This window comes from Lepidochelys kempii, chromosome 9, assembly GCF_965140285.1.
Source record: "Lepidochelys kempii isolate rLepKem1 chromosome 9, rLepKem1.hap1, whole genome shotgun sequence".
Lineage (NCBI taxonomy): Eukaryota > Metazoa > Chordata > Testudines > Cheloniidae > Lepidochelys > Lepidochelys kempii.
In genome coordinates this window covers 2,982,920-2,996,672 of record NC_136388.1, presented here as the reverse complement: position 1 = coordinate 2,996,672, position 13,753 = coordinate 2,982,920, and the positions used below count along the sequence as shown (strand labels likewise).

Sequence of the window (13,753 nt, the reverse complement as noted above, 5' to 3'; positions counted from 1 at the left end):
TGGTGGTTTAGGAAAGGAGCTCTGTCTCTGACATACTCTCCTGAAGTCCTGGTGTCTGATCCAGTTACACCGGCCCAGATTTTAGTTCATTGGTTGTAAGCGCATATGGAGAAGTGGGCCACAGGAGGCCTCTCCATTGTGCCAAACAGGCAAGAGAAAGTAGCAAGAGGGGCGTGGAGGGACCAGCATACCTCCTGTTCCCAGCTGCATTCTGCCTGCCTGTGTTCTCTGGATCTACAATGCCTTTGGGCACTAATGTTGGCGAGATGCCCCTCTCTATGATAACCTTTGGGTTGCACAGACTGTAAGCCCCTGGGAACAAGCATATTGCCTCTCCCACGCTCTCTGCGGCACTGAAAAAAACTGTCAACATGCAGCAAATCACAGTAATGACGAATTGGCAGCAGTAAAAGCAGAACTGGTGGCCCTATCCCTGGGCGCAGAGTGCACTGTCTAGAGAGAATGCTGGTCGACTCAGAGCTTTCCCTGCAGTAACAATTAGTCCTCAGACAAGTTTGGCTAAGATGCTGATTTAACTTAAACGCCGAGTGACCTTTAGCCCTAAATGCTAACGCCCACACTACAGAGGGTGCTCAGGGATGCAGATTCAGCAAAGCACCTAGGCTCATGCTTAAGTGCTTTGCTGAACTGGGACCTGTGTAAGCACATTTAATCTCCTATGGCCAGATTCTGCAACCATTATTCATGCTGAGTTGTACTTTACTCCACTGATTTCAATGGAGCTACTTACACACAAGGTACCACACAATGTCAGTAAAGGTACCAGGATCTGGCCCTTATGTCCCAAGGGCTCAGGATGGCTAATAACTATGAGGCAGGAGGCCTAGGAGTTAAACACCACTGATCTGACTATCCTTGTCTCTGGTAAGTGGGTGGACGAGACAAGATCCGAGACCAATGTCCTTTCACAGAAGCAGAGAAACTGGAGGTGGTCCAGGCTCCCATCCATGTCTGTTCCCTACAGCTATGTTCTCCACTGGCTTAATCAGTACAGTTTCAAATATCTCAAGCACTTTGGACTTCTACCGCTTCCCTTGATCCAACAGCAAAAGAATTCTCATCACTGAAAAGTTTCCCATTGCCCATTTCCATCCTCTTAGTTAGATGGGTTTGCACCCTAAGCTATTCCCCTCTGTCCTAGGTCTTTTCCATCTACCTGTCGATGACTGCTCTCACCCCCAAACCTTTCGTCAGTGTCTGCCAAAACCATCCCTATTCACTTGTTTTATTCTTTCCATCTTTGAAGACAGTGGTAGCAGAACACAGATCCAAACCACCCTTCTGACAGAACTGACCTCAATCAAATATGTCCTCTTTTTTAAAACCTTCTCTCCACATAAAACAGAGTATTGTACCCAGGAAGGGTGATATTTATCCTCCTTTCGCCACTAGGGAAGATCTTAACTTCAGTTGTGTCTCTGATGCCCAGGAATTATGGGTAGCTCTCACTTGTGGAAGATAGACACCCCCTTCACAGGCGAAATAGTCCATGTACATATTATACTGGAATTCAACACAGCAAACCAGTAAGCCCTTGAGATGTTGCAGAAATGTGGAGAAGTGGGGAGATGCGAGAATATAGGGGGACCTAGGCTAGCATAACATTCCCTTCTGTCCCCGCCAACAGAAATAAAAGGGACGGCATTCAGGTTGATGTCCCCAGTCTGAATCAGGCACCATAGGATCTTGAACCTGGGTCTCCCACATTACAAGTGAGTGCCCTGTCCTCTGGGTTCTTGGCTAGCCCGTGGAGGAGTGCTCTCCTTCACACATCAGAAATTCCATCCTGGGCCTGAAAAGCCTTTCCCAGTAAAGTTTAATTGAAACATGATTCCGTGAAAAGTTTTGGTTCCAACAAACAGCATCTTCTGGCACACAAACCTTTTGTTGGAAAGTTCTGGACCAAGTCAGCGTATGTCTGCCTTGTTCTCATCCCTTCTACAGGGCTCAGTTAGAGACACTTGATTGTATAACAATAGCTGAGGAGAAATCCCTGAGCAAACATGGAATCCTTTACACAAAGGCACAATTCTTTAGGGTCCTGCTTAAGTACTTTGCTGAATGAAGTGCTTCACTTGGAACACGTGCTTAAATCCCACTGATGGCTTGAATCCCACAGATTCAGTGCAGTGTGGAGAATGGAACTTCCAGTTCATGAAATATTTCAAGATTTGGCTTCATTTCAAATTGGAATGAAACTGAACATCTCAAAAGGGAAACGTTAAAAAAATTGATTTGCATGTTATTTTGCATTATATTATAATGCCTAATTTTTAAAAAATCAAAACAAAGTAACTTCAAGATGAAAAATCAAAACTTTTGATTCCAAAAATGTCAAAATGGGACATTTCAATCTTGTCAGACCCCTCTCCCTCTCCCCCCCCCCCCCCGGTCTTGTTCTAAAATGAAATTCTGGCAAAATCACCCTGATTTATATATATGTATATATAAGTGTATATATATGCACCTAAGTGCTTTGCACTGGGACTAAATGTGAAAGAGGCCCAGTTCTCTACTGCTGCTTGCCCTTGGATTGGAATAATGCCCCTGAACTCAGTGGGAATTATTCTCAACCTGCAGGGAGGAGAGGATGGTGCCCCCATGTACATTAATACCTCAATCTGTGCTATTATTAAATGAGACAGGGAATAGCCAGCCAGGAAATCAGGGTTATGTCCTGCTGCTACTGTCCTTGTCCTCTGAAACAGCATCATGGAAGCCTCGGCCCTCCCTTGAATAACCAACCACCCCAGCTGGAAAGTAGGTTTAAAACTAGTTCATCTGAAAAGCCGGATGCACTGGGCAGCACAGTGCTGATCCTACTTCTTGAGCCTCCTGCCCAGCACTATGCTCAGTGTGTTATTAGAATACAGGCCCCTCAACTGAGAAGTGAAATGAGGAGTTACGACATTACAATGTTCTGTCAATCCCTCCTTGTCTGGAGAGCAGAGGAGCTGCGCTTGCCAAGTCAGGTCAGACCCCTTTTTAAAGACCATCAGTCATAACTCCGTACGCACATCTGCCACGTCCTAATTGGCCAGTTGGCACTTGCCATCCCTGGCGTCACCTGCCTTTCTCTATGCACCAGCAGAGATTAACAGAGCCAACATTGGAGCATTACAAAACTTCAGCATAATGGAGACAAAGCAATATCTGTGGAAGCACCTCAAAGAAAAAATAACCACTGTACTACTGACAGCTGTGCTTACAAGGTTCCGTGCCCCGAGAGAGCCGAGCCCCGCGGGGGCTGATCAGAAGCTACGCTTCAGGGACATCCAATACAAGGCAGGAATCAAATAACTTTTCCCAACAGAACCTCTCACACCACAAGCACCCTAGTATGCAAGGCTGAATTTGTTTATGGGGAAGTATGTAGTTACGGTGCTTAGTTGGCAGGTTTAACAGTACAGACCTTTTGGGGGGATGAAGTAAAGTGTAACCACTAGAGGTCAAAAGTGGCACATACTTCAGTGTTAAAAGATACACCAGCCAATTACAGGAGCAATGTAGTGCCAATTGATTTTAGCTGATGACCTTGAAATAGCACAGATAATATTGCAATAACCCTAGAGGAGCCGTGGTAAAACAGTTATGACAATACAGGCAGATAAAAGCCCTGTTAATATACACACTTCCCTGGATGCTTGTTTGTTATTATGCAAGACATGTTTGTTATGCAAAAGGACAGAACAGAATAAAAAGGCGTAGAAGGAGCAGAAATGAAAGATACACGGAGCGCATAGGTGACATGGGGGTTTGTTGTTGTTCAGGTTTTTTTGTTATGCATAATCCTCATTCCTTCATTAGCAGTGATCTTTGCAGGGATCTGAGCAGTAATTCCCTGCATTGCAAACGACACATTTTATACAGTAAACGCACACTGCACCCTGGGAAGAAGCCCAGGTTTTCTTCATGGCAAGTCTGTTAGAGTTTTCATAACCTTTCCAATAAATAATGGATTACGATTTCCCATTTCAAAAATGCTTAGGATTCCGAGTTAAACGACGGAGGATGTGTTATGGCAGTTCATTCTTTCCAGTGGAAACAGAAGTGTTATGTACTTGGGACCAGACTGGTCCCAGCTCTAACTCCACTGAATTATACACAGCAGAGAGAGAGAGAGAATTTCCGTGTATGCTGAGCAATCCAAGGAGCCTGCAGAGGAACTTTTGCTCCACATGGGCTTTCACTGTAAAAGAACAATGCTCGGCACTTTTCACGTGCAAAGCACGTTGCGGACATTGTTTGTATTACCACAGTGCCGACAAGCTCCAGCCATGGACCAGAACCCCGCTGTGCTAGGCGCTGTACAAACACAGAGCAAAAAGATGGTCCCTGCCCCAAGGAGCTTATTAACTACTTCATCTGCACCACATCCCTGTGAGGAACATAGGTACCCCATTCTACAGCTGAGGAGCCTAAGAGTTAGAGGTTACGTGACTTTTCCAAGGTCACTGAGGAGTCAGTGTCAGAGCTGGGGCAGATGTAGCCTAGTAGTGGCTCAAGAACTGTACTTATCCCATTTGTATCTATGGAATACATGTGGGTGTGGTATAAACCGTTATCAGCATGAGTCTGGGCTGAATGTCTGAGTCACGAGAGGAGAATCCAGGGGTGGGTGATGGCATTCTCTTAAACAGACGCTGAGAAAACCTTTATGCACTTTCATGTTGTTTGCAGCTACTCCACATCACAGGAAAACTCCCTAGGGAACAAGCTGGAGAGTTTGTGAACAAGTTCTGGGGACTAGATTTTACATTCCTCCATCTGAAAAGCCAGATGCCTTAATTAACCAGGGAATGATTTTCACGGGTGCTCAGCATCCAGAGCTCCAGCAGCTTTCAGCGTCAGCGATCTGTGCTTCTCAGAAAGCAGGTCCCATGAGTCCCTGCAGACAGGGTACAGAGGGAGTCCAACTTTTCTATACCGAAATATGTGATGACTACAGAATTTGAAATGTTGGACCTTTCCAGGACTAGAAGCAAGTATTGGTCCCTCAGTGAGAATTTGGGAGTCTTTACTTTCTGGTGGGAAAAGTGTCCGATTTCTAAGCCACAAGACTTTGGGCTTCACTCTTGTGATGTTTAAATGCAGAAAGCCTGTTAGTGGCCCAGGGCTGAATTCTGCCTGTTCAAGACCTCAGGCAATGGGAAATTCTATATAATTTCCTGCACTTCTCCCCCGAGTAGTACCCCTCCCCCCTCAACAAATGCACACAATGCATTATTAACCTATGGAACTCTCTGCCACAAGATATCACTGAGGCCAAGAGCTCAGTCGGATTCAAAAGAGGATTGCACATTTATACGGCTTATGACCGCATCTCTAATGGCATTAGGCAGGGTAAATAGATATGGTTAAGAGTTATAAGTCCTTCTCTTGCCCAGCCCTAACTGACAGGGGTTGGGGAAGGCACTTCCCTTGAGGGCTGGTTATGCGAAAGTTGCACTCAAAGGGGCTTCTTGCATCTTCCTCTAATGCAGCTGGTGCTGGCAGAGACCAACTAACCCAGCCTCTACCTGAAGCCCTGGCCTGATTTGGTAGAGCAATTCCCGGGCCAGATTCTTTTCTGGTGTAAGCAGATGGAACGCTATGGAAGTCAGTGGAGCGCTGCCCATTTACTGCAGAGAATTTAGTCTCCTGAGAGAGAAGGAGGAAGCATTTCCCTGGCCAGCTGGTTTATTTGGAACCAGCGACAGGGCTCAGATAAATCCGGGGGAGACGGATCAGCAGACAGGGAGGAGCTGGGTGAGTGAACAAAGTTAACAAGAAGTATTAGTCCCTTATTCCAAATCACTGATCACTGCCCTAGAGAAACCAGGCATGTGCCTGTCTGCAAGTTAAACATGCCAGAGGCGGAGAAAAGCTGTGTCTTGTGGTCTTATAAGCAAAAGAGTAAAGACACAGTGGTTAGTATGGGAGACAGGACCTGAAGGAGCCTCTGAGAGCCATACACAGGTGCCCCATGCTGACCCCTGCCCCTCGTGAGAAGCAGCAGCTGCAGCTGAGATACAGAGGAGCCATTAACAGCTTAATTCAATCCAGCTACAGACCTCGGTTCAATCCTTTATCTTTGATGCTTAGAGGCATTTCAACCCACAGTCCTTGCTGTTAAGACGACCCAGCTCGAAATACCAGGCCCCATTTTCCTCTCACTTCAGGCCTGGTCCAAAGCCCAGGGAAGACGCCCGTTGAGTTCCGTGGGCTTTGGGTGACGCCTACGCTGCTGTCAGTCCGTCACAGCTCCCCCGAGACAACGGAGTCAGCCCAGCAGAGAGCTGGTGTGGGAGGGAAGCCAGGCCCCGTGAGCCACGTCTCCTTGGGACGCGAGGGCCACGGAACATCCATGCACAGCACACAGGAGTTTGCTTCCCCGTTACGTTTTGTTCATGAAAGAAACAATTTAATTCTTATTGTTGCAGACACCACCAAGCTGAAAACCATCAAAACCACAGCATGTAACCATGCCCATGCCAGCCGTCCTGCTAACCCCTGACCATTCTGGGGGATTCTTAGTGTAATATCGGGGATAATGGAATCAGAGTAAAGCTCTCAGCTGGAGGTACTGGGCCAAATCCTCAGCTGGAGGTACTGGACCAAACCCTCAGCTGGTGTAAATCAGCAGCGTTCCATTAGGCTGTACTCATCTGCAGCACCGGACGATTGGCCCGCTAATTGTAAGGAAATTTGTTTGACTGAAGGGAAAGCTCCTCCTTGCTTTTAAGGCACTCCATCCTGCCTCCCAGCCACCACCTCGTTTTCTGGCCTTCCCTGTCTCCCTCCGGCTCCTCCTCAATCCTTCACACAACTTCACGAGTGTCACTGAGAGAGCCTTCTTGTCTGCAACTCGTGTTGTCTGGGGCTGCTGCCCCTTAGCTCTTCCTGAATCATTTGTCCTGGATTGCTTCCCATATTTGTGGATGGAGCTGGTCAAAAAAATGGACACAATTCTGAAAGATTCCAGGGACATTTTTTCCCCATTTCTGTCCGAGTTTTCCGACCAGCTGTATTTACAAAGCTCTTAACTGCTCTCCTTCCTTGTAATTCTTTTACTCTGCCAAGAATTCTGAGCTCTAGCTTCTCTGAAGGGCCCCGTACAGAAGTAGGGATTCTATTGTGCAGAATGCCACTTCTGTTTAAGTCACACAATCCACATACCCTGTACAGTTGATCTCAAGAATTAGTTATTTGCATTACCACAATGCCCAGGAGACCCAGTCATGGATCAGGACCTATTGCACTGAGTGGTGTGCAGACACAGATCCAAAACAGGATGGTCCTGATCCCAAAGAGTTTGCAATTAAGTAAACTATTTATATTGGTAACCACACCAACAGTAATAATAAATAATAATACCAACAACAAGCTCTTATATAGCTCTTTTCATCCATGGATCTCTAAGTGCTTTACAATGAAGGTCAGTATCATGGTAAATTGAACAGATTTATTTAAAGGGGCACAACTAATGAGACCTAATTTACACTTAAATGTATTGAGCTGTGAAAGAAAGGGATGTTTCTGACATACCAGAGAGCTGACTCATCTAGCCCTCTCTTGGTCTTGACAGCTACCCAGTTCTGAAAACTAAAAAGCGATCCCCAAATACACAGCCACACTGGCATAATGACTTGTAATCCCCGAACAGTGAGCTCCACCAAGCTATGCTGAGCGCCCTAGGTAAGACATGGGAGGCAGCTGTTCGGCACTGCTCGGTAGTGGTGCGGCCTCAACTGGAGTACTGCATCTAGTTTTGGACAGCACACTTTGAAAAGGATGTGGAAAACTGGAGAGAAGCCAGAGGAGAGCAACAAACATGATGAAAGGTTCAGGAAACCTGACCTATGAGGAAAGGTTGAACGAACGGGGCATGTTTAGACCACGTCTACACTAGCGAGCTTACCGTGGGGCAGCTGTACGATGCAGCGGTGCTGCTGTCAGATCGCTCACGCAGCCGCTCTGTGCTGGCGGGCGAGCTCTCCTGTCGACCTCATAAAACCACCTCAACAAGCAGCGGTAGCTACGGCGGCAGGAGACAGCGCTGTGCACACAAGCAGCACAACTTATATCATTTGGTGGGGGGGTCCACACCCCTGAGCGACAAAAGTTTTGCCAACATTAGTGGTAGTGTAGACATCGCCTCAGTCTTGCGAAGAGAGGGCTCAGGAGGGACCTGATAACAGTCTGCAAATATAAAAGGGATGTCATAAAGGGGACGGTGATCAATGGTTCTCCATGACTACCAAGGGTAGGACAAGGAGGAATTGGCTTAGTCTGAAGCAAGTTTTTAAGAACAGATTAGACAGAAGACCTCTCTGGGATGGGCCTAGGTGTACGTAATCATGCCTCCTCACTGGCGAGGCGCAGGGAATGGACTAGGGGATCTTCAAATTCCCTTCCAGCCCGGCACTTCTGTGACATTATCGCCCCGCAGGGTAAGAAGGGGAAATAGGAGTTATTTGAGTGGTTTAAAACTGGAGCGCTTTGTCCCGTCGAGATCATACCATAAGGAACAACCCTGACCTGGTCAGGGAGCAGAGCGAGGGGGTGACGAGGCCGTTTACACTCCCGACTGCTCGGACTGTGATTACAGCACGCGAAGAGGCTAATCCAGGGTCTGAGCTCTGATCCCACAGCGCTTACACAGGCATCCACAAAGTGATTTCATCTCGCAAACAGAACGTCACAGAGGAAACTACAGGAGAAGCTGATCGACAGCTCCCAGAAGGAGGAAAAATATGCGTAAGAGCCACAGACCCACTGGGCACCTTGTCCTCATTGGGAAAGCGAACGTGTTCACTGGTGCCACGTTTTCTCCTTCAAGTCGCGAGACACAGGTTCGCATTCAGTCCTACAGTACCTGCTCCGACCAGAATTCCTAAGATTCCAGGGTGGTGGGACAAGACGACCCCAGAGCTGTTTCAGTCCATGCGATAGCAAACGTGCTGTCCTTCGGTCGGGAGGTAACTAGGGGCAGCTCTGCATCAACCAGTGGTTTAAAGTGCCACCTTTGGCCCTAGAGGTTATGGCGATAGCCACATTACAGATCAATTAGCCAGTTACCGAAAACCAAATTATGCTATTTCCTATTCAGTGGTTCTATCCTCAGTCCCCCATCCCAGCCACACACACACGTTTTTAAGTCAGAGTACCAGCAGAATTACAGTACTCTGGATCCACACTGGAGTTAGTGAGGTCAGAGTCTGGCCCATAGACTCTACAAATATCCGAATGGAAAATTTATCAACAACAATTTCCTTGTCACATAGCACAGTGTGAAGTTATTTCAAGCGTAAAATATTTCTAGCAAAGAACTGCCTTATTTAGTAAATCATTGTGAATCACTGATTTACTTCAAATGAGAATCTGATGAATAACCTCATGCTTTTTTCAGAGTAACAGCCGTGTTAGTCTGTCTTTGCAAAAAGAAAAGGAGGACTTGTGGCACCTTAGAGACTAACCAATTTATTTGAGCATGAGCTTTCGTGAGCTACAGCTCACTTCATCAGATGCATACCGTGGAAACTGCAGCAGACTTTATATACACACAGAGACCATGAAACAATATCCCCTTCCACCCCACTGTCCTGCTGGTAATAGCTTATCTAAAGTGATCATCAAGTTGGGCCATTTCCAGCACAAATCCAGGTTTTCTCACCCTCCGCCCCCCCCCCCCCAACTCACTCTCCGTGGTCACTTTGGATGGGCTATTACCAGCAGGAGAGTGAGTTTGTGTGTGGGGGTGCGGAGGGTGAGAAAACCTGGATTTGTGCTGGAAATGGCCCAACTTGATCACTTTAGATAAGCTATTACCAGCAGGAGAGTGAGTTTGTGTGTGTGGGGGGGGGGGGGGGGCGAAGGGTGAGAAAACCTGGATTTGTGCTGGAAATGGCCCAACTTGATGATCACTTTAGATAAGCTATTACCAGCAGGACAGTGGGGTGGGAGGGGGTATTGTTTCATGGTCTCTGTGTGTATATAATGTCTACTGCAGTTTCCACGGTATGCATCCGATGAAGTGAGCTGTAGCTCACGAAAGCTCATGCTCAAATAAATTGGTTAGTCTCTAAGGTGCCACAAGTACTCCTTTTCTCATGCTTTTTAATGCCATCTAAGAAAGTTACTGGGGAATTCATCAGTAAAATGTGTCCCATAGATCCTTCATACTGTGTTAAAAAGACCACTCATATACAGAGACATTCTGCTCAGTTACACTGGGGTAAATCCACAATAACTCCATCAAAATAAGCAGAATTACTGTGGTGTGGAGAACAGGACCTATTATGATCAGGTACACTGGTGTATATCAGGGTATCTCTGTGAAGGCAATGTGTGGTCGCACTGATGTAAAACCAGATTAGATCCAGCAGATTCAGTAACCTAACACAGCAAGACCTGAGTTAAGTGACCATCCAAAGGCGCAAACAGATGTGTGCCTTCAACTAAAGGTCGAAGAATACTGCCCTGAGACTACATGGAGATAGCTGGAGGTAGTTGCTAAAGACAGGAAAGAGTCTATTTGACAGTGGACCTTATGACAGCTCCTACTGTGCCAGGCTGTCCGAGGTGTTCTCAACATAGCAATGCACTTAAAAAACAGCTCTGAAATCACCAAACCGGGCAATGTACTTACTGAGCTGTAGAGATATCCCTCGCCATTCATGGCGACGTAGAGACCTGCCTTCACCCCCTGGATCGCCACCACACGAAGGCCCACGGGAATTAGATTGAAGAGGGCTGCAGTTGGAAGAAGAACAGGGGAAAGCAACTGTTACTGAAGGTCGCCTTTCCATGTGGCCCATGTTCCCTGTTTTCATTGTCAGCTAGTGCCCCTCACCCCTTTACACAAGAAGCAGAGTTACAAACATCTCCAGGGATTTGAAGTACAGGGAAAAGTCTGTAACTTGCTTTCAAGGGTCACCTCAGGGTGGGTTGTAAAAGTTCCAGTTCTCACTGTATCCCAGAAACCTGCAGCCCATCATCCATCTGGTCACTGCTAGCCAAGGAATAAAGACTCTCAGGAGGAGCCAACCTGGACTCCGGTGTCTCCATGACCTGAGTCCTCTGTGCCTTCTGAAAGTGGTGCCAGGCAGCAGGAAAGGACAAGACTCTTCAATGCCCCATTTTACTGCCATCCTATTGATTTAAGCATCGCAGCCACTTCCTCCCCGATACACTACAAAAGGTAACTATTGCTGGATGCCACACAGCCACTCGGACTCAGAGAGGCGACCTCTCTCTCACGCACGATGGTATTTTTGCTATTATCTGTAACGTAACAGGATCGGAAAGGCTGCTGGCATTATTATATGAAATGTTGATGCATTAATTGTTTCTACTATTGCTACCTGTAATACGGGCAGCACTGAGATACCCCAGCTGAGATCAGGGCCCCACGGTGCTGTATTTGGGGTCTGTAGGTGCTACTCTATGCATAGTAAAAGCCAGTCTCCGCCCCAGAAAGCTTACAGTCAAGATAGACAAGACAGAGGCTGAGAGAGGACACAGAGCCACAGAGAGGTGAAGTGATTTGCTCAAGGATCTTACAGGTCAGCAAAAGAGCTAACAACAGAACTCAGGTCTTCTGAATGACTGCCGGGTGCCCTATCCATTAGACCACACTGCCTCTCCCCATTAACCAGCAACATTTCAGAAACCTCTACCAGTGGCTCAGTCTAGCTTTTCCAGAACCACATAGATACTGTCCAGTGTCTCATGACCTTCTCCTGCCAGGAACAAGTCCAAGTTAGGGATTGTCCCTCTCCAGGAGTATAGAACTCCTCCCATCTGTTTGCCTGGAGGAGTGAGAAAATATCAGATCTTACACACATCACTTTTGTGGGAGTTAGTACTGACTCTCCTAAACCTTGGACTAGGGTAATTATGGGGGCAGTGGGGAGACAAATTAGCAAACACTTCACTGGTAGCTTGTTTTATATTTATTCACTCATTCATTCAAAAGGCGTCTGTCTGAGGTTTCTCAAAGGGTTTGGAATGTTCAAATTAGTCTCCGGGGGGGCTGTATCAGTGGGTAGAAAGCAGGGGAGGTGCTCAATGATCAATAGCATGCCTCTTATCACATGGCTTTGCAGTTTATTGCCTAGCTATTGACATAAGTATACCTAATCATTCAATTTATTTTACAGATAATTGATATAATTGTACAGCTAGTAAATCACTTTGTAAAGTGAGCACAGCACAGTGGGGACTTTGGATGAAAGGTGATATCCAGATGCCAATCACCTTTTTCACCTCCCACTGCCCTGCCCCCTTCTCTCTTGGGAGCCACCTATGCCCCAGCATGCTAATGATTCAGTGTTATTGCGACACAGACTGCTTTAGTGCTAACCCTGGTTTAACAGAGTGGAATAATTCAGATCCAAGTCAGACTAAGGTTACCAAAGAGACTGTTTGCATGCACATGTGCTGGGTAGGACCGATGGCTTCAGCTGCACCAGGAGAAAACAAGTACAACAACAAGCCATAAACCCCAGAGTCTTTTCCACACGAGACCTGGGAGCCAGCTGCAGAGAGGGCGCTTGTTTAGACTGTTTTGCCAGAGAGACAGTTTTCAGTGACCTCCTCTCACACACCCTAGTGCAAGCAAGGGGTAACTCCGCAGAAGGTCACTGGAGTTGCACAGCTGAATGAGAGACAAATCAGGCCCACGGCATCTGGGAATTATTTGAAGCATTATGGGAAGGCCAGGTACGCCGCAACGGCACTGGCCTAGGGCTGCCTAAAGGGCCGGGGGGTAGCCCTCTTTCAGTGGGAAAACAGGCACTAAAAGCGTGTTGCTGGCTTCAGCCCCGTCTCAGAAATCCAGCCTACCAGCCCCACATCTGAAAAGTTCATGCTGGAATCCCACTGCAGTGACGGCACATGTCTGAGTGGTTTCCTGAAGCGGGAGGACTTCGGTGGAAGTCAGCGTCTAAGGTGCAGCCTCATTACAGGTCTTTGCAGATCAGGGCCTAAGGTGATGCTGAAGTCGCCATACTCGGGATTGGTGCCGGTTTGCCTGTTCACTTCTCACTGGTGTAACTACCTCAGTGTCGGGCAAACCCTTCATGCAGGCTCCTCGTGAGACATTCCCTTATCGAGGCAAGTTTTTATTGCCAGACCTTTGGTACGACAGCGATGCTCCAAAGCCTCGTTTAATTAACAAGTCTATTTATAAGCAACCCCCCCACCCCTCCCCCTTTTTAAAAAACTGAAAAATGGAGCATATCACTACAGATAATGAAAGCAAACGGCCATCATTATTCACTCCCTACAGCTAATTCGTTTTACATAGAAAACTTGCCTCGCAGACCATTCTTTTGAGTGACAGCACCCAAGATCAATAAGCCAGACTATCCCCACGGAAACCTATCAGTGTTTTGAATAATTCCCTCCCACTCCCCAAGGGCCAGCCCCCACCCACAGGGTAAATCATATCCTATTCCGTGTAAAGGCACCACAGGATTACACAGCAGGTGGGCAAATCCGGGGAAAGGGAGGTAGCAGAGCTGTTCTGGAAGGAGTTCCTACAAGAGCACAGGATGCCAGGCGGGCCTCAAGACTGTTTTTGTGACTCAAATGTGTTTATATTCAGGGTAGGAAGCTAGAGATTTTTTACCTTGGTATCAGTCCAGAACAAGGATTTGAAACTGAAAATCCCAGCACAGCCAGGCAGACTGGAAGCAGTCCTGTTGAAGTCATTGGGCCCGATTCTCCTTTCATACTGGAGCAAGCC

General features: G+C 47.1%; 1 protein-coding gene across 3 annotated transcripts in view; it reads right to left on the bottom strand.

Annotated features, from left to right (window-relative positions):
• FGF12 (fibroblast growth factor 12) overlaps positions 1 to 13,753 on the bottom strand; it is a 281,693-nt gene that overhangs the window by 74,365 nt on the left and 193,575 nt on the right. For all 3 annotated transcript variants that reach the window (XM_073359018.2, XM_073359017.2, XM_073359016.2), the window contains exon 3: positions 10,652 to 10,755. In XM_073359018.2, the coding sequence (XP_073215119.1) occupies positions 10,652 to 10,755 (104 nt within the window). The remainder of the gene's footprint in view (positions 1 to 10,651; positions 10,756 to 13,753) is intronic.